This window comes from Talpa europaea (genome assembly GCF_964194135.1).
Source record: "Talpa europaea genome assembly, chromosome: 3".
Taxonomy (NCBI): Eukaryota; Metazoa; Chordata; class Mammalia; order Eulipotyphla; family Talpidae; genus Talpa; species Talpa europaea.
Genome location: NC_140069.1, coordinates 133,622,768 through 133,650,089, shown reverse-complemented (window position 1 = coordinate 133,650,089; position 27,322 = coordinate 133,622,768). Strand labels below are relative to the sequence as shown.

General features: G+C 51.3%; 1 protein-coding gene across 2 annotated transcripts; it reads left to right on the top strand.

Moving 5' to 3' along the window:
- Window positions 1-15,569: 15,569 nt before the first annotated feature.
- On the top strand, window positions 15,570-21,699 carry PRRT4 (proline rich transmembrane protein 4; the record flags this gene model as incomplete). Of its 2 annotated transcripts, none has more annotated exons than XM_084230086.1 (4): window positions 15,570-16,212; window positions 16,298-16,408; window positions 16,756-16,875; window positions 19,883-21,699. In XM_084230086.1, the coding sequence occupies 4 exons, from the start codon at window positions 15,570-15,572 to the stop codon at window positions 21,697-21,699; spliced, it is 2,691 nt and encodes an 896-aa protein (XP_084086212.1). The 2 variants fall into 2 exon arrangements, with proteins under 2 accessions (XP_084086212.1, XP_084086213.1); XM_084230087.1 differs by having other exon boundaries at window positions 21,141-21,661.
- Window positions 21,700-27,322: the final 5,623 nt, after the last annotated feature.

Here is a 27,322-nt window from a genome sequence, read left to right as displayed (position 1 = left end):
CGGCCTCATGACCTTATCTCATACCATCCCCGGAGGCAGTCATGGAGCCCCATGGAATGGGCAAAGAGCCTGGCCAGCCCCTGTGCCTGTGGGTTTGCTGTGATCCCAAGGCTGAGCTCTCCCTCCTGGGAACTCACACGAGACCCCCTGCTTTGGCTTCGGTCCTTTGGCTTTGCATCTTGGTCTGGCCAGTCAGTTTCCAGAGGCCAGAGATGTGTCTTAGTCCCCAGGGCCTTGGGATGGAGCATGGAGGATTGGGGACTTGGGTAAGGTTGGGAAGGAAGTTGGGGTTCATGGATGGGCTGGAGGACCTATGCCCCTGCCATGTGTGCAAGATGATGTGTCTGTCCATTTCTCTAGACAGAGGGAACAGCGCTTCCACCAGATTCTTCCCTGAAAAGGCACTTGACGGCCAAGGATCAAGAAACCTTTGAGGGTATGCTCAGCACCAGGAGCCAGGGTGTACCCCACATAGCCCCCACTCTCCACTTTTTAAAAAAAAAAGATTTATTTATTTATGCATACAAGAACTGGGAATTGGGCTATAGGCGAGAGATATGGGGCCAGTGGGGGCCGGTGCGAGGATTCACCAGAGAGAGTGGAGAGCAGAACAGGCAGATCTAATGAAATACACTGCTGAGGGGAGCAGCGGGCAAGACAGGAGAGGTCTGCTATGCCATGTGGGTCAGCTCCTTGGCCCCTGGCTGGATCTCTGACTGCAGTGGCTGGTGATAACTTGATACACTGAGACATTAACCCCTGCACCACCTGGAGCTCCCCCAACCCCACTCTCCGTTTATTATTTCACATTCCAGAAGGATACTTCCAGACTTGGCCACAGGCAGAGGAACTTGCAGGCCAGGTCACCTGGCCCATGAGAAGACACCATTGGGGTGGCCTTGCTCTGCTGCTCCCCTTCCCCCCCAAGCCCTGTAGATGCACTGCTCACACTGGGGCACCTGGGGATGTAGGGGGCCACAGGTTGCAGTTCAGTAGTTTTTGGGCTGGGGCCTGAGACTCGGTTTTTCTAGCAGGCTCGGGGCAATGCTGAGGCAGCAGGACCGTGGCCACACCTGCCATAGCTGCATCTAGAGGCTGTACCTGGGTCATGGCTCCCCTGCTTTCCACTCAGTGGTTTTCTATTTTTTGGCTCTCATGGGGTATCCTGAGAGCTCATTCTGTCCCCCCCTTCCCATGTCGCCCAGGTGCTTTTCCTCCCCTGGCAGAGTCCAGGGTGCCTGGATGAAGGGAACTCTCCCAGGCTCCCCCCTGCCCGGAATCTCCTGATGGGTCCCACCTTCTGAGCTTTTCGTTCCTGACCGTCTAGGTCATGAAGTCACCCTCTAGCAGGAGTGGCACAGCCCTGGGAGGGTGACAAGGGGTGGAGCCTCTTTCCCTAAGGCAGGACTGGGACACGGTCCTGGTCAGACACATCATTGGGATTTCAGAACTGGGGATGAACACCTTGTTTCCCCTGGTACACAAGAAGTGTTTTAAGCGATTGATAGGCCCCAATACTATTTCTGGGTTGCCCCTGTTGCCCCCACCCTTCTTAGAAAGGTTTTACAAAGTTCCTTCAGCCTCCCTTCTATAGGCAATGATATTGGGGAGGGGGCACAGGGGCTACACCTGCGGGGTGGGGGGAGGGGAGCAGGCCACAGAGTGAGAACTCTGGCTGCGTGGCCCCCCAGCCTACTTCCCAAGCCTGGGCAGGAGAGAGCACGAGGGGGTGTGAGGGAGAAAGGAACTGAGAGCATCCAAAAGCCTTCTCTCCACTACCCCTTCACCCTTAAGCGCCCCCCTCCCCAGCCCAGGCACGGAGCACACCCCCTCCCCGATTCCCAGCCATGGCTCCCTGGCCCTCTCCAGGCACCCCTCTCCAGGCACCCTCTCCAGGCGAGTGCCAGCATCCATATGCCATTTGCACTGAAGGCAGTAGAGCTCAGGAAAGCGGGGGCAGACAGACTAGAGATGCCAGGAGGTCCCTCCCCTCTTGGCTGGAGGGAGGAGGGAATGAGTTTGCCCACTGAGCTGGGGGGAGGGTGCCACCCCCTACCATCACCCTGACCTGGCCTCTGGGGGTGTCCTCCCTCAGCCCTGCAACCTCAGCTGCTCCTCTCCATCCTCCCAGCACCTGAGGGAGGGGGTCAAGCACCAAGCAGCTCAGCTCAGGGGAGGGGGGTCTCCTCTCCCCTGCTGAGGGAAGCAGCTGAGTCCTCTGGGTACTGCAGGGCTGGGTAGGGGGGTGTAGGGGGTGTGGAGCTGTCAGGCTATTAAAAGTCAAAACCCAGCTGAGGTTTGCTGCCTTTGTGTGGGGGAGGGGCTCAGTCAGATGCTGCAGTTGACCTATGGCTCCCCCCACACCGTGATCCTATGCCTGGGTGGGCCAGGGGGTCGGGCAGGGGCTGGAGTAGGGGATTGCTGCCCTAAGCAGGGCATGTGCCTTTCACAGGGATGTGAGAACCAGGACACTTTCCCCTGGGGCCTTCTCTGCCCTATAAAACTTACACAGATCAGCCTTGCAGATGGTATCACAGGCCCCAGCAGCCAGCACCTCCCCTCGCCTCGACTTGTTACCTCTCCCTGCAGGTGAGAGGTGCCTTGCAGCCCAGGCCCTACTAGCAAGCCTCCTCCCCTAGCCTTCTCTCACTGTCCCCACCCTCCACCCAGTTCTTCTGCCCACTGCCCACAACGTCTGTCATTATTCTCAAATGAGGACACTGACACCCCAGAAAACTAAGGCTGAGTTAAGTCTAAGGAGCTAGAGACCCACAAAGCAGACATTTGGGAACAGCTGTCCTTGTTGAGAGATGAAAGCACTGTTTTTTCATTTTTTTTTTTTTAATTATAAAGTAATGTGTCCAGCAGGCCTCCCTGACCCTTGACCTCTCTACCCTCATCCCCAAGGGACAAGACACAAGAGATGAAACACTGGGACTCACTGGAGGGACCCTCTGCCACTCTGCCCCTCGCCTCTACCCCACCCCCACCTTGCCCTGGAGCCAGTGGCAGGAGGGAAAAGGGACAGGGGCCAGAGCAGGCCAAGGACACCTGTTCTCCTCTCTGTTCCTCAAGCCTCTTCCCCTTAGCACTCTGCTGCTCCTTCACCACCATCTCTGTTTCCCTTGGAGAGAGCAGGCAGCCACCTGTGGTCTCTGCCTTCTGGGTGCCTGGGACAGCTGACCTCCTGGGAGGGGGAAGCCCCACAGTGCTGGGCTGAGCAGCCCTTATTCCAGACCTGTCTCTTGTGGATTTCTGCCCTGTACCTTCCATCCTCTCAGCCCCTCTCTCTCCTGTCAGGACCAAGCCAGATGGCACTCTCAGGTGGCTAGTGCCTGAGTCTCATGACATTTCTGGGGTATCCCTGGAATGTGACCTTAACTTCTAACCTGTGAGAAAGTCAGGTACCTCCGAACTAACGTGGTTGCAGAGGGAGTGAGAGAGAGCAGCCGCTGAGCCTGAAGGCTAGACAGGAGAGTGGTGGTAGGGAGGGGCAGTAGGGAGGTGCGGTAGGAAGGGAAGGTGTTTGCCAGGCCAAGGGGAAGAGGTGAGAGGGATCCTTCCTGGGGACCAGGGAGACCTCAGGAGCCTTAGAGGGTAGAGGTGTTCATGCTCTTGAGACACTCATCTGGGTGATATTTTGAATCTGAACAACACTTGTTTTGTTTTGTTTTGTTTTGTTTCTGATTATAAAGTAACCCTGTGGACAAACCACACACAGGCCAAACATTTTTGCAAAAGACATATCTGTAAAGGACTGTTATCTAATATATACAAAGAGCTCTTAAAACTCAACAATAAGAAAATGAACAATCTGATTTAAAAATAGACAGATCTGAAGCCTCACCAAAGAAGGTATACAGATGGTAAATAAGCATTAAATAAGCATTTGAAAAGATGCTCTACTAGATGTTATTAGGGAACTGCAAATTAAGACAACTAGGAGCCACCAACACACACTTACTAGAATGGCAAATAGCCAAAACACTGACACCATCTAATGCTGGCGAGGCTGGGAAGCTATAGGCTCTCTCATTTACTGCTGGTGGGAATACAAAATGTCATAGCCACTTTGGAAGACAGTCTGGCAGTTTCTTACAAAACTAAACATATTCTTACCCTATGACCTGGCAATCATACTCCTTGGCATTTGACCAAATGAGCTGAAAATTTATGGCCACACAAAAACCTGCACACAGCTGCTTTATTCACAAAAGCCAAAACTGTGGAGCAACCAAGTTATCCTTTGGTAGGTGAATGGATAAATAGACTGTGGTTCATCCAGATAATGGAATATTATTCAGGCTTAAAAGAAATGATCAAGACATGGAAAGAATGTTATCACATCTCACTAAGTCAATCTGAAAATGCTACTTATTCTATAATTCCAGTCAAATAACATTCTGGAAAAGGCAAAACTATGGAGACAGTAAAAGGATCAATAATTAGTCAGGGTTTTGGACCTCCCTGGTGGTGCAAGGGGTTAAGATGCAACCTATGAAGCTATCCGCAGCCACTGCAGCATGAGTTCGATCCCCAGCCAGGAAGATAGACACATGGTGCAGCAGACCTCTCCAATCTCATCTGCTGCTCCCCTCAGCCGTGTATTTCAGTAGATCCACCTATTGTGCTCCCTCCTCTGCCTCTGGTGAATCCTCTCACTCCCCACACCTCTGGCCTGTACCCCAGTTCTTGTATGCATAAATAAATAACACTTTTTAAAAAATAGTTGCCAGGGTTTGGGGGAGGAAGGGAAGAATAAGGAGAGAACAGAGGGTTTTTAGGTAGCAAAAACTATTGTGTGCGATACTATAATGGATATATGTCATCACACGTTAGTAAAAATTCATAGAATATACAGCACCAAGAATGAACCTAATGTAAACTGTGAACTGTGGTGATTTATCGGTGGTAACAAATGTATCACTCAGGGCCTGCTATGTGGAAGCAGAGGTATATGGGAAATCATTCTACTTTCAGCCAAATATTTCTGTGAACCTAAAACTACTCCACAAAATAAAATCTTTAAATTCTTTTTTTTTTAAGTATTGATTGAAAAACAAGAGAAACAGAATGAGGCCAGTTGCCAAGTGCCATTTATGTAAATGAAAATTATAAATACAAATAAAGTAGCATTTCATGTCTTAAAATTTAAAAAAGGAATCTATGCTCACATCAGAAAATTAGGAATACATTGAAAAATGTAAAAAAAATAAAACCATCTGTGATCTTAGTAACCTCAAATAATCCTTAAAATACTGTTATTTCTTGGGCCTCCCTGGTGGCGCAGTGGGTTGAGTGCAGTGCTGTGAAGCTGTCTGTAGCCTCTGCAGCGCTGGTTCGATTCCTGGCTGGCCAGGGAGATTCCCACATTGTGTGGCAGACCTCTCCTGTCATGCCCGCTGCTCCCCTCAGCAGTGTATTTCGGTCCTTCTGCCTGTTCTGCTCCCTGCTCTGCCTTTAGTGAATCCTCTCACCCTCCTGAGCCTCTGGCCTGTACCTCAGCTCTTGTATAAAAATAAATAAATCTTAAAAAATAAATATTATTTCTTTTCTGTCCTTTTCCAGGAATATAGATCTAAAAAACGTAGAAATGTAACATCCTTGTGATGTTATTATTTATATGTGTTTATGTCCTGCTTTCCTTTCTTTTTTATTAATAGTTTACTTCCACCTAATTTGAAAAATTTAACATTGGAACATCAGTTTCTCTGTTTCTGTACAGTCTTTTAAACTTTATTGCATTATGAATGCATCATAACTTATTTGGCTATTTCTCAATTGTTAGACCATATGAAAGTGGCTGGTATTTGTGATGCTAAATAGTGGTATCATGAACATCTTTATCCATAAATTTACCTGAATATCTGATTTTTGACATGGGATTAATGTCTAGAAGAGGAATTATTACATCAAAAAATATGGACTTATTAAAGTTTTCTGGCGCCTGTTGTGAAAATGCATTCAAAACATTTGAACCATTTTAAACTACCAAGCCATATACAGGAAGGCTCATTTCATCATCCATTTGCTAGAATTGAGTACTGTTCAAGGGGAAAATATAATTTAACAGGGGAAATGGTGTCTAGTATAATGTCCCTCCTTTGACTACCAAGGAAGTTGTCTTTTCATTTATGTATCGGCCTCACAAGTCTCTAATATCCGCCCATGTCTACGACATCCTGAACTGCACTGCCTGGACTCTGCCAATTCCTAGCTATGAGACCTTGGACAAGTCACCTTATTCTTCAGCCTCAGTTTCCAAATATAGTAGTGGAACAGGGATGATGCTGTGAAGATTAAATGAGTTAATACATGTAAAGTACTTAAAACAGTGTTTGACACAGGCTGAGCACCTCTCCCCTGCACCTCTGGCCTACACCCCAGCTCTTACGTGCATAAATAATTTTTTGAAAAAAAGATGTCAATGTTTTAACTTGTCAGACCTTTTTATGTATTAAGGATGTATCTTGGAGGACCTGTTGGTGGATTGGGTATGGGGTAAAGGAGAAGAGTCAAGGCTGACTCTGATTGACTGGTGTGGTAGGTGGATGGTGGCGCCACAGACTTGAAAAGAACAGAAGGCAGGAGAGATGGAAACAAATAAATCCATCTCAGTGGGTCAGTTTGAGATCACTATTTGATCTCCACGTGGAGCTATAAGCAGGAAAATATAAGGAAGTGGGGGCCTCTGTGGTGGTTTAGGGGTTAAGTCTAGGTACTGTCACTGAGTTTGATCCCTGGCCAGGGAGCTACCCACACAGGGCACAGCAGACCTCCTTTGTCTCACCTGCTGCACCCCCTCAGCAGTGTATTTCAGTAGATCCACCTGTTCTGCTCCCCACCCTGTCTCTGGTGAATCCTCTCACCCCTGCACCTCCAGCCTGCACCCCAGTTCTTGTATGCATAAATAAAAATAAATCTTTTAAAAATATATAAAGAAGTCACTGAGAAATCTGGCTTCAGCCCATGGATTGCTCCTTTAGTGTCCAGACCTGGTATTTTAAGTCGTGTTTCCAGATGAAATGACTGAGGCAGGGCCCTAATTGGAAGAGGCAGTGTGCAGAGAGGGGGACCAGTCAGGTCAGGATCACAGGAGCCAAGAGGAGTGAACGTTCAAGGAGTGGGTGACCAACAGTGTCTACCATTTCAGGAGGATCAGGAGAAGTTCAGGTCCACTGGACTTGGCAATGGAAAGTTCATTGTTACTTGACAAAAGTCTTTTCGGTAAAGCAGTGGGGTTGGAATAGAAGCTTGATAGGGAGGCAGACAACTCTAGAGAAATCCTGCAATGAAGAGCAAAGTCAGGGGCAGTAACTGCAGCTTCTTATCCCCTTGACTTTCTGTTGTTTCTTGTGCCAGAGCCACAGTTTTTAAAAATCATTGTTGCTATGTAATTATGATCTAATATTTATGTAAATGATTTTTCAGATTGTTGTAGCTTTGTAATCTAGTTTAGGATGGATGTGAATTAATTTAGTAGTTTTGTAATATAGTTTAAAATTTATGCAATTGATGAATGCTACCCCAAAGAGCACATTTTGTGCATGCGTCCTATTGCACTCTTTTTTTTTTTTTTAAGATTTATTTTTTATTTATACAACAGCTGGGGTACAGGCCCAGCTCACCTCAGGAGGGTGAGAGGATTTACCAGAGACAGAGCGGGGAGCAGAACAGGCAGACTGACCGAAAGCACTGATGAGGGGAGCAGCAGACACAACAGGAGAGGTCTGTCGCACCATGTGGGAATCTCCTTGGCTGGTCAGGAATCGAACCCGCGCTGCAGAGGCTGCAGACAGTTTCACTGCACTGTGCTCAACCCACTGCGCCACTGTGGAGGCCCTATTGCACTTTTCTTTGCCTGTTATTCTTACTTGAGTTTAGAATAATTTATTTCAAATTTTAAAATATGTTAATAGTAATTGGAATAGCACACGACATGTAAATCAAGTTGCAAAGAATGAATAACCTTATTAAATATTGAGGGGTTCTTCTAGAAACAAGGTTTATTGTGCCATTTGTCAAGGCCTCTTTGATTTTATTCTTTTTGGCTTTATTTTGGTATATTTGACAAAACTGTAAGATATATAAAATGGACAGCACAGCAATTTGTGTCCTGTAGAGGGACTCATCAGGCCTCTTTTCTATCAGTAAAGTTTTGTAATTTTCTTCACATTTCTTTGTCTTTCTTTAATGCATTTTTTAAAAAGATTTATTTATTTATGCATACAAGAACTGGGGTACAGGCCAGAGGTGTGGGGGGTGAGAGGATTCACCAGACAGAGTAGGGAACAGAACAGGAGGATTGACTGAAATACACTGCTGAGGGGAGCAGAGGGTGAGTCAGGAGAGGTCTGCAGTGCCATGTGGGTTAGCTCCCTGGCCGGCTGGGAATCAAACTCGTGCTGCAGAGATTGCAGACAGCTTCATAGGCTGTGTCTTAACCCCTTGCACCACCAGGGAGGCCCTCTTTAATGCATTTTGCTTATATTGAGTGGGGTTTTTCTTACGCTTCTTTTTTTTTTTTTTAATCCTGTATTTTCTCTATATTATATTAGCAAAAACAGAGCAAAGCAACCAAAAAATGAATAGACTTCAAACTCACAGACACAGACACACTTCAGAATTATTTGTGGAGGTTTTTAAAAATATTTTAGCCCAGGGCCTCCCTGGTGGCGCAAGGGGTTAAGCACAGCGCTGTGAAGCTAGCTGCAGCCTCTGCAGCACAAATTTGAATCCTTGGCTGGCCAGCGAGCTATTTATTTTTGCATACAAGAACTGGGGTACAGGCCAGAGGTGTGTGAGGGTGAGAGGATTCACCAGAGACAGAGTGGGGAGCAGAACAGACAGATCTACTGAAATACACTGCTGAGGGGAGCAGTGGTGAGACAGGAGAGGTCTGCTGCGCCATGTGGGTTAGGCCATGGCAGTAGGTCTTGAATTTGGTAGCTCTGAGACTTAATCCCTAGGCCACCAGGGAAGCTCTATATTCTTTTTAAAAAATTATAAATGAACACCCACATGGCATCACAGGGTCAGTAGCCACCACTTCCTGTTTGCCCCCACTACCCCAAGGAATCAGTCTCCTGGCCATTAGATGAATCCTGCCCTTTCGTCTGTTGATGGCTTCCCCACGCGGGCACACTCCCAAACACTGCTGCGAGCAACCGCCATCCTAACTGTGACAGGAAAGGACAATTGTCCAAGACTTCAGGGAGCAGAGATGCAGCATAATGACTTGGGTCTTGGGAAGCTTTGGCTTGGAGTCCCCATGAATCTTTTCTGAGGTTGTTGTGGGCACGGTCAGAAGGGAGTCCTAGAGAACAGCTCACTGCTGTGCGGGCTGTGATGTTGACCAGACATTGGGCATCTGGATGGGATGTGACCAGGGGCAGGGGGCTGCCCTGTGCTCTCTCTGCTTCTGAGATCACTCCTGTCTTCGCTGTGGAGCAGAGAAGCACTGCCTGCCCAGGCAGCGGGGCACGAGGGGAGAATGATAGCCTTGGTAAACTCGTTGCCCTTGCACTTGGTCAAGACAAGGCAAGCACAAATCAGAACTGGGATCGGCTCTCCCTGACTTTCTGAACTGAGGTTTCAAAGATGGCGTAATGATCTTGGTGATGACAACATCCTGAGTTAGTCACCACACTACTCCAGTCTGAACTGTCATCCTTCTACTTGGGGTGCACAGACTGACATAGGATTCCCTCTTCACTGTCTTGCAAGGCGCTCCCTCTGCTTATCACTGTGGTGGATCTCTGTGTCCCCAGACTCCATTTTCTCCTCTCCTGGCTTGCTTTCTAGTTTTGGTGGCGTACTTTCTCTAGCCCTTTGCACTCTGAACCATTTTACGATATTTTGGTTTAATTTCTTGTGCCATTTCAAGATAAAACTTCAGGGAAACATGCATGTCTCAAAAAGTTGCGTTGAAATAACCTCAATTCCCCGTAATCACTAATAAATTGCAATGTCCCCTGAGAGGGGACATCCGAGTGATATGCTGGAATTCCGATGTCCCCTGAGAGGGGACAGGGGAGTGCAAAGGGCTAGTAGCTTTTCCAGAAAATGTGTATGCGAGGTAAAGCTTGTATGTCTAAAAATGTATGTATTTTGTTTTACTTGATTGGTGACAGCTTGAACAAATATAAATACTTGGTTGAAAGTAAATTTTCTTTTTTTTAAAGATTTATTTATGTATACAAGAACTGGGGTACAGTCCAGAGATGCGGGGGGTGAGAGGATTCACCAGAGGCAGAGTGGGGAAAAGAACAGGCAGACTGACCGAAGTACACTGCTGAGGGGGGCAGCGGGTGAGACAGGAGAGGTCTGCCTCGACATGTGGGTATCTCCCTGGCTGGCCTGGAATCAAATTTGTGCTGCAGTGGCTGCCAATTGCTTTTTAGGTTGCATCTTAACCCTTGCACCACCAGGGAGGCCCTGAAAGTAAATTTTCTTTAGAGTTTTAAAAGTATTGATTTTAACTTCTGTTGCTGTTGAGAAATCCCAAGCTTTTCTGTTATCTCATCCTTTGTACCTTACTTTTTTTTCCTTCTGGAAATTTCTACAATCTTTAAAAAATTTTTCTTTGGTGCTAAGGACTTGATAGACCCACCACCATGATCATGTCCTTCTGCTCTGGAAAAAGTCCTCAAATTAGTCTGTTGATTTCTTCCTTTTCATGTTCCTTTGTTTCCTTTTTTTTTTTTTTTTTAAGAACTTTTATTATTTTGATGTTTTATTCCTGGAATTGCTCTCTAATGTTCTTATCTTTTCTCATATTCTCTGTTACTATATTTGCTTCTTAGGAAGAGTTAATCAACTTTATCTTCTTATCTTTCTACTGGGAGATATTGTTTCTGCTGTCATGATTTTATTTTCTAAGACATGATTATGCTGCTGCTGTTCTCTGGATGTTCCTTTGTATAACATCTTGTTCTTGTTTCATGGATACAGTATCTTCTCTGATCTCTCTGGTAGATTAACAATGGTCATCTTGACACTTTTTTTCCCCCTCTGATAATCTGGTTCCTACAAGTTACTTTGTCTTGTTTGTTCTGCATTAGAAAGTTTTCCCGGATGCCTAGTAATCATTGATCATGATTAAAGTTACAGGGGTGGGTGGGAAGGAGGCTAGTCAGAAACTTAGCTCACAGGTTGGATTTGTAGGGTGATCTGGCTGGGTTGTATTGGGGAAATCCAGTATCATTATTGTTAGCTCTTTCTTCTTGGGCTGGTGACTTCACCCCAGAGTAGAGTTTTCCAGTTCCTTGCCTACCAGGCAAGGGTCCTGCTGCCAGCCCTCATGATAGGAGAAGTCTCAAGGCTGCTGCATTTGGCATTCCATATGATATAGTCACTTGATTCCCTTTATTTTCAGAATGGTATCTTTGTGAATACCTGTGCTTGAAGTTTCTCCAATCTAGCTACCTGCTATCTTACTGTCTTCAGAGGAAAATCCTCCACTCTGGCTGGGTGAGGATAGGAATTGTGGCTTGGAGTTAGAAAGAGATAGAGGATCTGTTTCTCATCCTGACCCTATTTTAGCAAACTCCCTCCCCCCAAAATCCCAGAGGTCCCTGTTTTGCCAATTTCTGTGCTTTCTGAAACTCTTGCAAAGTAAATCAAGTTGCCTCTCAGTTATCCCTACTACCAATTGGGGATTTTTTCCCCTCAGTAACCACTTGGATGTCTGCCATATTGCTTTAAAAATTTTGTGCCTGTTGTCTTTTTTCTTGTTCACTCCATACTTCTAGGTTTATCTCCTGTTTTAAATTTTTTTATTGAAGTTTTAGTGGCATTTGGGGGTTGAATGAAATTAGATGTATATGTTCAATTATTATCTTAAATCAGAAGACTAGCTTCCCATCTTAATATATTTAAAAATATATAATTTTGGGAATAACCCTGCTTGGTCATGGGGGATTGCTAATTTTAATATACTGGGGTGTGTTTATTTCTGTCTTTCCTTTTAGAAGTATTTAAGTGAACATGATTAGCAGGAAATGAGCCTTTCTATGAGGAGAATTGAAGGAAAATGTCTCTAATGGGATAACCTTTATTAAGTATATGTGAGAAAACTAGAGGCTCATTGCAGAGGAAGCTTCCAAGCAGCCCCTAAAGGACTTGGGGGGGAGGGGAAATGGTTCAAGAGGAGGGTCCCTATAGTGATCCTTGGAGGTATATCAGGGAATGCCCTTTGCAGTGTTTTGTTTAAGGCCCAGAAAAAATCCTAGACTTGATCAGTAGACATTCCTGAGAGAGGGGCTCAGGGGGGTGTCCTGATTTTATCCTACATCAATTGAGGGGGGGGGGCTTCTGTAGTAAGGAGAGTCTGAGGTGACTTTCTGAAATGTAACCCCATTATGCATATGAGTCCTAGCATCATTCATTCGTTATTTACTTATCAAATATTCATGGAGCACCTTCCACAGGTAAAATGCTATGCTAGCTCTCTAGAACTGAGATAGAATCTGCCTTAGGTGACTCTTTAAGCATCCTCTCTCATCTTGCAGAGCACCAAAGAGATGGTAGATGGAAAGGGGGTGGGGGAGGTCAGGGTCACATCCAAGGCTGTAACTCAGTGAGTCATTTCTCTCTGTCCGGGGTGATGAAGTGAGGAGACTGAGACACACAGTTAAGTGTCCGGCACACAGTAGGATGTCTGACTTTTGAGGGGTAGTTTTATGTGGTCCAAGGAGCCTCTTGTGTTTCATGTTCTCCCAGGACTTGTGCATACTGTGCTATTTGGGGAAGAAGTCTCAAAGGAATCTAAAGGCTCAAAACGACATAAATGAGCTACTACTATTTAAATCAGTTGTTCAACAGCATAACAGGCTCCACCAAGGGTGCACAGTGACCCCAGTTCTTCAGTCATTGCCACACCTAGACAGGCTTGTTAGGACCCTCATCCTTTGACTTCACTCTTGTCTTCTTGGCTCTTAGTGGGAACAAGTTGCCATTCATCTCTTACAAGAGCTGGGCTCACCATTCTTTCTGGCAGAAAATCTTAAAAATTTTTTCAAGAGACCCGTTCTAGCAAAAAGAAATGTTACCCTCTGGCCTCCCTGGTGGCGCAAGGGGTTAAGACGCAACCTATGAACCTATGAAGCTATCTGCAGTCACTGCAGCACGAGTTCGATCCCCGACCAGGGAGCTACCCACAAGGTGCAGCAGACCTCTCCTGGCTCTCCTGCTGCTCCCCTCAGCAGTATACTTCAGTCAACCTGCCTGTTCTGTTCCCCACTCTGTCTCTGGTGAATCCTCTCACTCCCCCATGCCTCTGGCCTGTACCCCAGCTCTTGTATGCATAAATAAATAAATCTTTAAAAAAAAAAAAAGAAATGTTACCCTCACTTTGACAGTCGCAATTCACCTGCGAAGTGTGGGGGGCACTCCCGTGCAGCCGGGTAAGTGCTGAACGCCCTCTCACACGGCAGCCGAGGGACTGGCAGACCCATTACTTCTCTGGGTCTCGAGGTACCTCTCTGTGCAGCGGGGACAACCGCAGGGTGCAGGTGAGGACCCATGAGAGGAGAGGCGCAGCGGCTCCTCTCCCACTTTTACACCCGGTGGTTCCTCGGGGCGGGTGGGGTGGCGTCCGGAGCCTGCGGTCGGGTGTGAGCTCGTGCGTGTGCGTGTGCGCACGAGTGCGCGCGCGGTGCCCGGCCCGCGGCGTGTGTCCCCGGGAAGGCGCGCGAGTGGCCGTGCGATGGGCCGCCCCGGGAGAGCGCGGCTGCCCGCGCCAGGCTGAGGACGAGGCGCCGGCGCTCGCCGAGGCCGACCGGCCGCGCGGGGTGATGGAGCGCGCGTGGGGCGCGGGGCGCAGGGGCGGCTCTCGGGGCTGCGCGCGCGCCCGCCTGGCGGCCCGGGTGGGGGGCGGCCCGCGGCCCGGGGCGGGCGGGCGGGGGGCGGAGGGGGCGGGCGGGAGCGCGGGAGGAGGGCGGTCGAGCCGCTGCCGCGGAGCCGGGGTGCGGGCGCCTCTGCCGGGGAGCCGGGCTCGCGGGCGGGAGGCGGCGCCGCGGGGAGCGAGCGCCGAGCCCCCCGGGAACCGCGCTGCGGGCCGCCAGCCGCGCCGGGCAGACCCCCGGCGGCGCGTCCCCAGAACCCGGTCGCGGGAGAGAACCCCGAGACGCCGCGGAGCGGGGCCCAGCTGGGCTCCGGGGCTGCCCCTCCTCGGGGACTTGGCAGCGGAGACCCGCCTGCGGGAGGGAGCGCGAGGAGCAGGTCGGCTGCCGGGGCAGGGGGAGCGTGTGTGTGTGTGTGTGTGTGTGTGTGCAAGGGCGCGCACGCGTGCCTGTGGGGATGGGTGGGTGTGTAGGGGGGTGATGGTGTGGGATGTGAGCCTGGATGTGGAGTGTGAATATGTGTGAATGTGTGTGTAAGGGTGTGTGTGCCTCTCTGTGACTGCATATACTATGTGTCTGTGAGGGTGTGTGTGTGTGTGTGTGTGTGTGAATGAGAGAGAGAGAGAGAGAGAGAGAGAGAGAGAGCACGGGAGGGAGGGAGGGGCGGGCTGGGAGCTCACACCGAGCTTGGATCTGAACCCATGGAGGAAGGAAGGGGCTCCACAGGGCTGAATGTGATGTGTGTGTGTGTGTGCGCGCACACACACACACACGCAGGGGTGTGCGAAGGGTGAGTGTGTCATGAGTGCTAGGTGTGGCTGTGTGTGCATGATGTAAGGGTGTGGGGTGCACGTGTGTCCCTGACTCATCACCCCCTCCCCCCTCCAGATGTGTGTGCATGGAGGGGGCAGTTCTGGGAGAGGTGGGAGAGCCCTGCAGCAGTCCCGTGCCAGCTTGCCTGCTCGCTGGTCTTCCCCAGGAAGGCAGAGGTGGCCAAACTGCCCCTCCCCCAATACTCCTAGGGCTTAAGGGAAGGGAGCAGGCTGAGCCCCTGGAAAAGCAAAGGGCTTATGCCAGACCAGGGACCCCCACCTGCTCCTCTGGCTGGGCCAGCCACCTCTGTCTCTGCCTATCACTCAGCCCTGGGCCTTACCCTGGCGGGTCTGCGCTCCCAGGTCTTAGTGAGTGAGAGGGCCAGCATCTTAGATTGTGGCTGGAGGTGGGGGTGGGATAAAACTCATCCCTGAGGGTTAGTGTGTGCACAGTTGTGTTGTCAGAAGAGTGTTTGGCACATAGTAGGCCTCAGGAAATATTGGAGGATAGAGAGAAGAGAGGGAGGAAAGGATCTGAATCTGGATGTCAAGTACACCCCCTCTCGCTATCAGTCACAGATGAGGGCGACTGGTCGTGGTCAGACCCCAGTCCCTGATGGGGCGGGGGGGGGGGGGAGGCAGGGCTTTAGGGAGAGGGAGCCTTTACTGGATGAGGAGACTACAGGGGAGATTGCTGTGCTGGCACCTGGATGGTGAAGGAATTGGACAGAACCCTTGGTGCCCTGGCCCTCCACCTTCTCTGTGATCAGATGCCTCCCTGGGGCGCCTGATCCCAGGACAGGACGAGGAAGGTGGCCAGGGCTCACAGTGCCTTTCCTCTTTCCAGGACCTTGGTGCTTAAAAGGTGCTGAAGAACCCAGCCCCCTGAGGCTTCTGCAGCCCAGGGTGGGCCATGGCAGGACATGGCTGTCTGGGGCTGTTCTGCTGGGTCCTGCTTGCTGTTCCTGTGGGCCCCCAGCTTGCCTCCTCCGTCCCAGGTGCCCCTCTCACCACTTTGACTCCACCACCCCAGAGTGAGACCTCTATGCTGTCTCTCAACCTGGGACTTAACTTCAAATTCCATCTTCGTGGACCTGCTGCTGCCTGGGGGAATCCTGTCACAGAAACCCAGGTCTCTCCTGAGTCTAGTCAGGAGCCAGAGGAAGAGGTGGCCAGTGGACTAAGGACTGACCCCCTTTGGGAGCGGCTGGTGGGTTCTTTTGGCAACTCCCCTCCAGAATGGGGCTCTGCTGAAGGCAGCTCTACCCCCTGGGCCTCCTCCCTGCCTCTCCAGTCCACAGCCCCCCTCTCTGCACCCACTGACCAGCCCACTGCTCCCAATCAGCAAGGGATGAGCACTGTGACCTGGGACACTGCTCTGATGGCTACAGCACCCCCATCCAGTGCTCCTAGGCCCCCCCAAAGCGAGCTGGAGCTGAAGTTTGATGTTGCACTAAGAGCAGGCGCAGCCCCCACGCTTGGGCACCGAACGCTTCCTCTGCTGCCCAGCCTGCGGGCCAGCCTGGCAGAGATTGCTGGGCGCCTGGGACCCTTTGGTGAGTAGCCACTGCATCTCTAACACAGCTCTTGCAAGGTAGTCCTGGCAGGTGGGAGGAAGCTTCAGACTGACTCCTTTTCCAGGGTTCTTTGGCACTACTCTGTCCCCGCTGCGGAACTTCTCAGGCCTGAGCCCCTCAGGTCCAACCACATCGCTAGCCCCAAGCTCTGCCTCTGGAATTTCCGATGCTCCCGGTGAGTGTTTATTTCATTGCAACAAACATTTATGGAATACCTCACATGCCAGGCGCTGTGCTAGGGGCCTAACCAGCACTTCTCTTTCTTTGGTGACTCATGGGAGGCTCACATTGCTTCTCCCGGGCCCTGGGACATGGCCCACACTCCCATGGGGAATACCCTTTTTGCCATACTGAGTCTGGGTTGGCCCCTATAGCTTAGTTCATGGTATATTTGTGGCTACAACTCCTGGTGCTGTGGTTCCCTTAGGGCAAACTCTGGGGAAAGGTAGGATTTCCTTCAAAGCCCCAGAGGTCAAGGTCAATGGTAGGGTGGCACTCGAGCCCCTTGTGCTCCCTTTGCAGGGTTCTTTGATACCACTCTGTCCCAGTCCCCAGCCCCTCTGGAGAGAAAGCTCCCAAGTCCAAGTCCGCCGGGCCCATCTGCTTCCCTAAGCCCTGTCTCACCTGTAACAGCACCACAAGGTACGTGTTCCATGCCTTTGAACATGACAGTTATTTACCGAGTGCTTAACTGCATGCTGCTACTCACTGGCATTCTGGGACCCTCTTCTTTCATTGTCATCCTCATCATAATCACCATACTCTTCATCTTCACCATGGAGATCTGTATTAATGGTCTGAGAACAAGTGCTACTGGGGACTTAAGTAATGGTCCTCAGGGAGAGGTGCAATCACAGACGGAGCAGGATGTAGACAGATGTATCAGGACACACAGAAACAGGAACTCCATGTTTCCATAGTCTCACCACTAACCCCACCCTCCCCTCCAGTCAGCCTGTCCTGCCCACCGTGCTCCCCCAACCTCAGGGTGCTCTCCCTTCCCTTCTGATCTGATCTGACATGTTGTCAGGCCTGGGCGGTGCAGGACCCCTCACTGGGAAGACACTGAGGTGGAGGCCTGGAGCCAGCAGGCACCATCCTTTTTTAAGGGAAACTTTTCAGACATATGTGTAGAGGAGCTGGGGTGCAGAGGAGCTCAGGTGCAGAGGAGCTCAGGGGCTTAGGAGTTGGAATCCCAAACCACTTAAATAGCTGGGTGACCCTGAGCAGGTTATTTAACCTTTCTAAGCCTAATTTTTTCCTCCCATATCTAGAGTTTAATATTTTGTTATTGTGAAGCGTCCAGATCATGTGAGCCCTGGCATGAGCCTGGGCACAAAGAGACTCTCATTAGATAGTAGCTGCTAACCTTGCCTCATTTCTTCCTGCATCCCCAAAGCACTTTCAGACCCTGCCTCTCAAACCCTGCCCCCAATACGTGATGGGAAAACATGTAACCCACAGGGCAGAGGGCACACTGCTCTGGGGTGGGTTCTGGGAGCTAGGGAGAGGGACCTCCAGGCCCAGTTATGCTCTGCAAAGGGTGTGCTATAGCTGTGAGCCCACTCAGCCACCCCACACTAGGAAAACATGAATCCCCCCGCTTCCTCCAGCCCCAGGCTTGACATAGCACCTGACTCTCCCTCCCTCCTGAGTGGTCACTGCACTGCTAGGCATGTGGGCAAAAAGCCTGCCATCTCCTCCCTAACCAGCCCAGTAGCAGTAAGATGGGGCACAGGCTCTGTGGCTTCCAGGGAAGGATGCTGTCTGGTGGTCTGTCAGCCTTGGTGACAGCACTGGCCAGGCAGGTTTAATGAGTCTGGACAGTGTCAGAGGCAGCCCCACTCAGCAGCTGGCAGCCCCGCCCTCCTTCCCCCTCCTCACTGAAGGCTGAGGGGATCCAGCCTTTTCTCAGCTGTTCCTCTTTGAGAAACCCAGGAAGCATACAGGCCTTCTGGAGAGAAGGCCAAGGGGACTTGCTGATGCCAGTGGCAGGTGTGGGAAGTTGTCAGGAAGTTAGGGGACAAAGGGAGTCTCCTTGTCTCCTTTAACCTAGATGTGGTTAACCTTTGACCCTAGGGCTTCTCTTCTATTAGGTCCCCTTCACCTTGGACAGAGCTTCTGTTCAGCCAGTACACCCGGGACGGTTGTGCAGGTTAACATAACATAGCCCCTGACCTTAGAGCCGCCCCACACCTGCTCCGATTTGTGGGCACTTGTACCATTTCCAGTGGTTAAGTATTTCGAATGTCATCCTTACAAAGAGCAGCAAACCTCCAGGATCCGGAGCGGGGAGTGGAGAGAGGGAGCCAGGCCACCAAACAGAGCTGCAGCTTCCGGCATCCAGGGTGGCGAGTGATGCCACAGCCCTTTGATCTGGGCAGCTGGTGGATAATCAGGCCTGACTGCCATAAATCCAGCTGGCCCCTGCCTGACTCTTCCCCAGCCAGCCCTGCCCCACCAATCACTCAGGGTGACATCGCATCTGCTCCGCGCCCTGAGGTCAAGAAGGCCACAGGGCCAGTGTGAGAGTGGCCTGCTCAGGAGAGGGATGCTAGCAAGACACTATCTTCTGGGCTCTTCTGGAACCTCAAGAGGAAGGCAGGCAATGAGGTCAGGGGGATTCCTCTAAGGCAGAAGCTGGGTCTCTTCCCTGGCTCAGTGCTGGGTATACCGGACGTGCCCCGCCCCAGAAGCAGTACTCCAAGTTCAGAACTCCTGACTCCTGAGCTGTGCCTGTCTTTTGCCTATTTTCTGGCTTCTTGGGCATGTGGAGGTTTGTTCTAGCTGCCGTAGTGCTTCGGGACAGAGGTGAGGGAGGGGGTTTCCCCAGGCTCTCGGTGAGCGGACCTGGAAGAGCAGAGCTGAGAGCTGCATGCGTCCCCCCAGTGAGCAGGAAGGGGGCCTGCGGGGACAGGCTGCTGCAGCCTGGAGCTCCGGGCCAGGGCCTCCCTGTCTCCCTGCAGAGTCCACCAAGGCCACGCAAACTCATCCACTTTGCAGAAGTAGGTTGGACAGGGGCATCCAGAGGACAAAAAATGGGGGGCAAGGCACGGCAGGAGCTCCCGAGTGGGTCCTCATTTAACTTCGCTAGGTGTTCAGGGCTGGTCAGAACAAGAGACTGGCACATGACTGTTAGGAACAGGCTCCTGAACCTGGGAAAGGGGTCAGACGGGCACTCAGGTCTGGATTCTAGTTGCAGCTCTGACAGTTATGACCTTGGTCCCTTTGCCTCTCTGCAGCACCTCAGTAAATAAGCGGATGTACTTGATGAAAGGATATCTGCTGAGTGCTAGCTCCGGGTCATCTTAGGCATGTAGATGCAGATGTGAGCAAAGCAAACAAATCCTTATTCGTGTAAGACTTTCTGGAGGGAACATTGAACTAGAGGGCTTCTACATTTCTTTCCAGGGGTAAAATTCTGTGATATCTTAAGAAAAACCCTTTTTCAGTAGAGTCAGAGTGATGAGGGGAATTGAAGCCAGGAGTTTGGGCTGGGTAGGTGGGGGCCAGGGGAATGGCAGCTGAAACTACTGCTTGAGGTTTTGGGTAGAAGAAGGGCTGGATGCTGTAAGGACTCTGGCTACCTAGCCGGGTGTGCAGGGAGAGAACAGCGCAATTGCCTCAGACAAACTTTCCTCGCCTACAGATCCCGCCCTCCCCACTTCTGGCCTCGATGACCCCTCTCCTGCCAGCCTCAGGAACCCTTCAGTGCCAGAGTGTGGGCCAGCGTCCTGCAGCATTGGAGAAATGCCAGGACAGGATGCGCAGCCGCCTGCAGCCCCGCTGCCTCTCTTCTTCCTGACCCTGGAGGCCGACTGGGCAGAAGCCAGGGCTCGCTGGGGGCTGGCTTGGGAAGCTCACGTGTACGGGGTGGGCGCGCTGTTCGGCCTGGTGGCCCTGCTGGCCCTGCTGGCTCTGGCCCTGCTGCCCTGGCGCTGCCCGCCCGGCGCCCCCTGCCTGGCGCTGCTGGACCTGCTCCTGCTCTCAGCTGGGACCACGCGCGCCTTCCCGCTCTTCTACGACGCCTACGGACACGGAGACCGGCTGCCCACGCTCGCCTGGCTGCTGCTGCAGGACCTCCCGCTGCCCTGCCTGGCCGCCGGCCTGGGGCTGGCCTGCCTGCTGCTGGCCCGGCCTCGCCCCCCGCGGTGTCCCGCCGGCCTGGCCGCGCTCTTGCTCCTGGGCCTGGGGCTGGCGGCGGCCGCGGCTCTGGGGAGCGCCGTCCACCGCCCGCTGCGGCCCCTGCGGCTCGCCTCTCGTGGGCTGCACGCCTTCCTCGCCGCCCTCCTTTCCGGGCTCCTGCTGGTGCTCTCTTGCTTGGGGGGTCGGCGGCGGCGAGCAGGGGCGCCTCTGGGAGGGTCTGGCTTCAAGGGGGCCACCCCTCTCCCGCAGGCGCGCAGCCCTTTCGCCCCGCGGGAGTCCTGGCGGCGCGCGGCACGCACGGCCCCGGTGGCGGGCACCTTCGGGCTGCTGAGCGGGGCCCTGCAGGGCTATGAGGTGCTGCACGCCCTCGGTTACGGCGGCCAGCCTGGCCTGGAGGGGCCCTGGCCCTGGTGGGCCTTCCAGCTGGGCCTGCGCCTGGGCGAGGTGGGCGTCGCGCTCCCTTTGGCGCTGCTGGGCCTCTATCCTGCGCTCTGCAGCCCCCGCGTCCCGCCCCGCTGCTGGGCCAAGCTCTTCCGTTTTTCCCCTGGACACGCAGCCCCACTGCTGCCCGGAGGTTGGGTCCCCGGGCCCCGGGACAAGGAACCTCTGGGTAGCGCCATCGCGCGTGGGGACGCGGAGCTGCTGCAGCTGTGCGCCCTGGCCGGGCCGGGCCCTGACCTCCTGCTTCAGGGAGGGGCCTGTCGGGGCTTGGATGGTGAGGCTGCCAACCTGGCCCCTTCTCCGGCCTCCTCCCCCTGCAGCGATGACACCGTGGACTTCCGCCCCCCCTCCCCAATCAACCTGCGGCGCAGCATCGAGGAAGCCCTTTGCAGCGAGGCCCTGCTGCCCGGCCTTTTCCAGGGTCCTGCCTTTGGGGAAGCCCTGCCTGGCCTCGGTCTCTACCGCACAGCCTCGCTGGGGGCCAAGGAGGCCGGCCCGAGTGGGAGGTCCGAGGAGGTGCCTGGTTCCTCCGCACTCCCTGAGCTTCCCTCTCCCGAGGCCTGGCCCGCGGGCAGCAGCGCTTCCTCTGGCTCGCTGTGCGGACTCTCCCGGGACAGCTCTTCCATGCTGCTGTGTTCCAGCCCAGACAGGCCTCCGCGCTGTCCCCTGGTCTGTGTCCTCAGCCCCCCTCGGCCCTCAGGAAGCAGCCCTAGCCTCCCGGCCTCTGGATCCTACCAGGCCCTGTCCCCACCCTCTCACGACTCCCCAGAGCCTGTTCCTGAGCTACAGGCCGAAGAGGCCTTGCTGCAGGAGCAATTCTTGGACGCCTGCCGACAGATAGATGAGCTGAGCATGGGCAGCGACACAATAGACCTGTGAAGAGGTGGCCCTCTCTCGCTGCCCCGGCCACACACGTCCCTTCAGGCGCCTGCTCTGCCCGAGACCTGAACACTGTAAGCCTTCCCCAATCCTGCCTGGCTCAGATACCGCTCCAGGTTTCCTTCCCCATCCAGAGGGCCCTGGGCGGGTGGGGCAGGAGCCTGGCTCTGTTGATTGGGTAATAGCACCACCTTCTCTGGAGCCCTGGGCACTGATTCCTGCAGCAACAGTTCGAGGCTGGCAGGGATCCCACCTCCCTTGGCATTCACCAGCAATAAAGCTCCAAGGTGCTCCACTCCGGACCACTCCCCACCTGGTGCTGAGTGAGAGGGGCTGTCCTCAGAAGAGCTTGACCTCAGTCCCTATACCCACCTCTGCCTTACCCAGGAACCCCAACCCCTCGGGAGTTAGACTCCCTGTCCTCCAAGGGACCCTTCCCCATGGAAGGGTTCATGCCCCATCTAGGAGACTTCACAGCAGTTGGGGTGGGAGGTGAGCGCTTTCAGAGTTAATTTATCAATAAAATATTTTCGGAGGAGAAAGGTCTGACCTTCTTGGAAAAGCTTAGGCGAGGCAACAGCAGCCGTAATTCTGCCAGATCTGGAAAGGGAAGTAGCACTTGGATGCGGTGGGTCCCTCTCAGACTGCAGTGGGCAGGCTCCTGACTGCTAGGGTTTTTTTTTTGTTTTGTTTTGTTTTTGTGATTGGGATGAGTGAGGGTACAGGGAGAAGCCCCTTGAAGCCCACTCCCTCTTTAGGGATGGAGCACAGTCCTGAGAATTGAGGCAGAAACTCCAATCTTTGGTAGAAATGTCTGTGTTCCCAGGAACCAGGTTTCAGGTCCTGGTGGACAGCTGACTAGGGGCCAGTTAGTGGTAAAAAAAAAACCTCATGGAAATTGCTGATACACACGTCCAGGGCTTGATCTCTTTGCACTGGGAGCCCAGCAACCCCCTGTCGTGTCCCAACGGTTTGAAATTCACAGAGGAAGCTACCTTCTTCCTCCACCAACAGAACCTCTTGAGGAGTAGGCTCTCATCCTCCTTGCCCTGCAGAACACTCGTCTCCCATAGGTGCGGAGCCTCCCCGGAGAGAGCTTGGCCCCAACCCCCATCCTACCTAGCAAAGCAGAACTCACAGTGCAAAGAGCGTGAGCACATCACCGCCAGGCTCTCTGTAATCCTGCCCTTGGCTCCGAGCTCTGAAGTCCGCATTTGTCATTTGACTAAAATGCAGTAAATGCATAGTAGCACTAAAGCGCAGTGTCTTAGATTAGGTTTGAGAATGAAACTCTGTATTGGCAGGTGTCCCACACGTCACAGGGATACACACACACACACACACACACACACACACAGAGCTTAAAGTGGAAAAACAGGAATTGGAGTGGTTCTTCTTCCAACTCTGCCCATCAGCTCACAGAGATTTGAGAAGGGAGGCCAGGGCGCCAAGAGGGAAGTAGGTTGGGAGGCCCGGAGGGGGTGGGATGGGGCCCTCAGCCAGAGCAGGGCCCTTGGTTTAGTGAGAGAGAGCACCACTGTTGTTGCACAGAAAGCTCTGTCATGGCTGAGAGGAGCATCCAGGGAAAGGAGTGGTGTAGGGAAGAGAAATGAGAGGGGGACAGTGCAGGCATGGCTGAGGGATGGGACTGGAGAGGTTCTGACTCTCTCCTCCATCACCTGGCACAGCTTGGCCAGAAATTCTTGATCCATTATTGCTCTGGGCTGAGGCCCAGAGAACTGCCAGCCTCCTAATTATGGGCATTTCTCACTGGTGTCCTAGTGGCTCGAGTGGTCCAGTGATCGGAGCCGCTTTGTGTCATGGAAGGAGAGCTTGCTGTCCGGAGAAATGGTTTCCTCTCTTCCTCACTTAGCCTTCCATCTGCCTCTCATCTGCTCCTGCTCCAACTCATCTCCTTTTTGCCATCTCTTCCTCACCCAAACCCTTGCCAGCTACTATCACTCATTTCCCATCAAGGGTCTTGGGGACATGCATACATCTCCCCACAAGCAGCCCAAGCACCACCTACCCTCAGCCCCCCCCCCCCCACCTTTTCTCTCTGGAACTCTGATGGGGCTGGTGATGATTTAGGGAGGAGGGCAGTCCTCACCAGCTCCAACCTTTCTTTGATTTTCCTAAGCAAGAATTCCCTCTGTTTTGACTTTATAAAGAGGCCTAGAAGTTGTTGAGACAATCCTGTTCTTTGTCTCAAGCCACCAGATCCTTCCCCAAAAGCAGTTTTCCCCAGGAGCCTTGGTAGAACCTAATGCACACACTCTTCAGTTCCAATTCTTTTTTATTTTTAAAGATTTATTTTTATTTATGCATACAAGAACTGGGGTGTAAGCCAGAGGTGCGGGGTGTGTGTGTGAAAGGATTCACCAGAGAAAGTGGGGAGCAGAACAGGCAAATCTACTGAAATACACTGCTGAGGGGAGCAGTGGGTGAGACAGGAGAGGTCTGCTGTGCCATGTGGGTCACCTCTCTGGCTGGGGGTCAAACTTGTGCTGCAGTGGCTGGGATAGCTTGACAGTGTGATGCCTTTAACCCCTGTGCACCAGGGAGGCCTCCTTTGGTTCCATTCTTAATACTGAAGGGGACAAAAGAACCTCTTTAACATATATTATTGAATATTTGCAATGTGCTAAGTGCTAGGGATAGAGAAGTGAACCAAGGCAGACACTAGCCTTGAACTAATGAAGTTGAAAGTTCTTCTGTGGAAGGCAGACATAAACACCTAATCATAAATAATTACAGTAACAAAAGTAATTACTGTTGTAAGAATATCATGTATAAGGTATTATAAGAAGGTTTGGCTTGCAAGGGGTCATGGAATCAGGCAGAGGACTTGGGAGATGCTGTTTCTGGCTGAGCCTAGCCCAGGCCTCCTGTGCTTTCTTTTGGAGCTCTTGCACCATGATAGATGAGGACAGGCTGCCAGTTTATTTCCCCTGGAAGCTCTGTCTCTGGTGTGGTGCAGAGGATCATGACTCTTGCTATTTAATAAAGAACTCTGCGTGTGTCCAGGGTAGATGGATGAACAAATATTTCGCATGGAAGAACCACATGGCCTTCCTGAGATAAACAGCTAGGAGGGGATGGGGCTGAGACTGGGGCTGAGGATGGGAGACTGAAAGGGGAAGTCAGATCTGCAATTGTTAATTGTAGAAAGGGTCAGCTGCCTTGTAATCCTCCCCCAGGGGCATAGAGCGCTTCCACATTGTGGGCAACTGCTGCCCCCTGATGGGCATTCAAACAGAGTTTTGTTTTGTCCTTTAAAAAAGCTTGAGGTCCAAAGTATTTAAAACTTAGTATTTGGAGGGGGCTCAAAAGAAAACCAACTCAGGGTTTCTTCCCCTGTGCACACTGCAGCCAAGACTGGGAAATCTTCCCTATAGCCCTGAAGTTTGCCACTTAGTCTTTGGGGATAGAGTTTTGATTAAAAAAAAATTTTTTTTTTAATTGAAGTATCCTTGGTTTACATCACTGTTAGTATTTTGTAAGTGTAGGATCTCCCCCTTCCCGTGTAGTCACCATAGGCACCCATCACCAAAACACCTTTAGTTCCCCACCGTAGTCCCTTGTGCTTTCTCCTGCCCCTGTTCTCCCTCTCCCTCCAGAATTTTGATTTCTAAGGTGGTGAGAGGACAAGCAAAGAAGAGGAAAAAGGGAGGAATGTGAAGTCCCAAACCAACTTTATTCGAATGACATGTCTCATTTCCTTTGTCTATTTGTCTCTCTTTATTCTAGATGGGATTAACTCCATAGCTTTCAAAATCTGTTTTGTATTTCGATACTTCTTCTACTGAGGCAGTTTAAAAATAACTGGTATTTTCTTTTAAGCATTTATTGTTCCCTTTGAACTAGGGCTTCATAAATCTGATGTTTGGCATTTTCCTTTTTCTCCTCATCACTTAACCAATCATCCACCATCCAAAATGTATTGAAAGTGGACGGAATTTGAGGAGAAAGGGAAACTTACATTTCATTGTACTCTTCGAATTTTCTACCTACCGTGTGATCAGGTTACTATCATTAAAAAATATTTTAAAAATGCATGTGTAGTTTTTTCCCAGCTGGATGTTCTGCAGGGTGCTGCAGTCTTTATTTTACCAGGTTTGGGAGCTCCTCGGCGCTAACTTCCAAGAGGGTTTCACTTATGACTCAAGCCAAAGGTATATAACTACAACATGAATTTATTGGGAGAAATCACATAATAATGTAAGCATACAATTAAATCAGCAGCCAGAAAAGAGGGGAAGATAATAAACTTCTTGGCAAAGTTAGGAGACTGGCAATGTAGAGTAGGTGGGACACAGACCAGACAGTTCCTGGAAGCTTTTCCTTTGAATGGAGGAGAGGGTGCCACTTCTCAGGGCCAAAGTCCCTAGGGGCTCTCATCAAACTCTGGAAAAGACTTCAGATCATGGTCATGGAGTCCACAAGCATCTCAAATTGCTTCAACTTTGGTGCCTATATATTTGCCACTTTTCAGAGGTATCTTATTATAACCACTTGTTAATTTTGACATAGGCAGGACTGTTCCACACAGCCAGGTTTGTATTTTGTCCTTGCCTTTTGCATGTCTATTTATTCAAAATCTTCTTAAACAAATGGTTACTTTTTATTGATAACTTAAGTTGCTCTACTGCAATTACCCCCGCCTTTGCATCCGGCATGTCCACATTGATGACACTGACATTACAATGTCAATACATATAACATCTTTATCAGTCAGGGTCATTACAATATCAGTACATATGCCAGTCTCGCATACAGGTCAGTTCCTGTGCTCAACCAGGAAGGAAAACAGGAACATCCAGAGGATAGTCTACCTTTGTGGGTATAAGTGGAATGTTGTTTGTTTTTAGTGTGTTCTCATGTGATCTTGCTGTGTGCATCTGTGATTTATTTGTAAGATTTTCTTGGGATTAATGTTTGTCTACCCGTATTAGACTATATTCTCCAGGAGGGCAGGGCTCCTGTCTTTTCTTAGTTTGCCAATTTTATCTATAGTGCTTGGCATATACCTCAGTAGGCACTAATCAAAACAAAGATTGTGTGCAATCTGTGGCTGTGTACGTTAGTAGCTATCATTTGTGAAGTGTTACAAGCACAATTACAGTTATCTGTTACAGTGTGACAGATGCCTCCTATTTTCTGCGAACACGAGAATTGTCCAAATGCTGCAGTGATGTCCTTGTGTCTACGCGCAGTCTGGCTACGTTTTAAGTACGTAATGGGGAGTCTAAGGTGGCACGTCAGAAAATACTTATTAAACATCCATTATATGTCAGATCCTGAGCAAGGCCCGGAGCGAAACCAGCTCCAGCCCGCCCTGATGAATTTGGGATCGGTCTCCTGGAGATGATATCTTAAGGGTGGGAACCAGCCATGCCCAGTCACCCTACAGGGGTGGGGGTCGGCACTTGGCTCTGCTCCCCTCACGAAGCTCCGCCCCCGGGAGTCACCGGGTTTTCATTCCGGAATGTTTTTTGTCTTCCTACCACGTTTCCCTCCGGACTCTTTTGAGTAACGACCACTTCCGGAGTCTCCCGGCAACTCGGTGTGTTCCGCCTGCCAAAGTCGGCGCTTTGACTCGCGTGCTCGGTTCTGAGTCGCT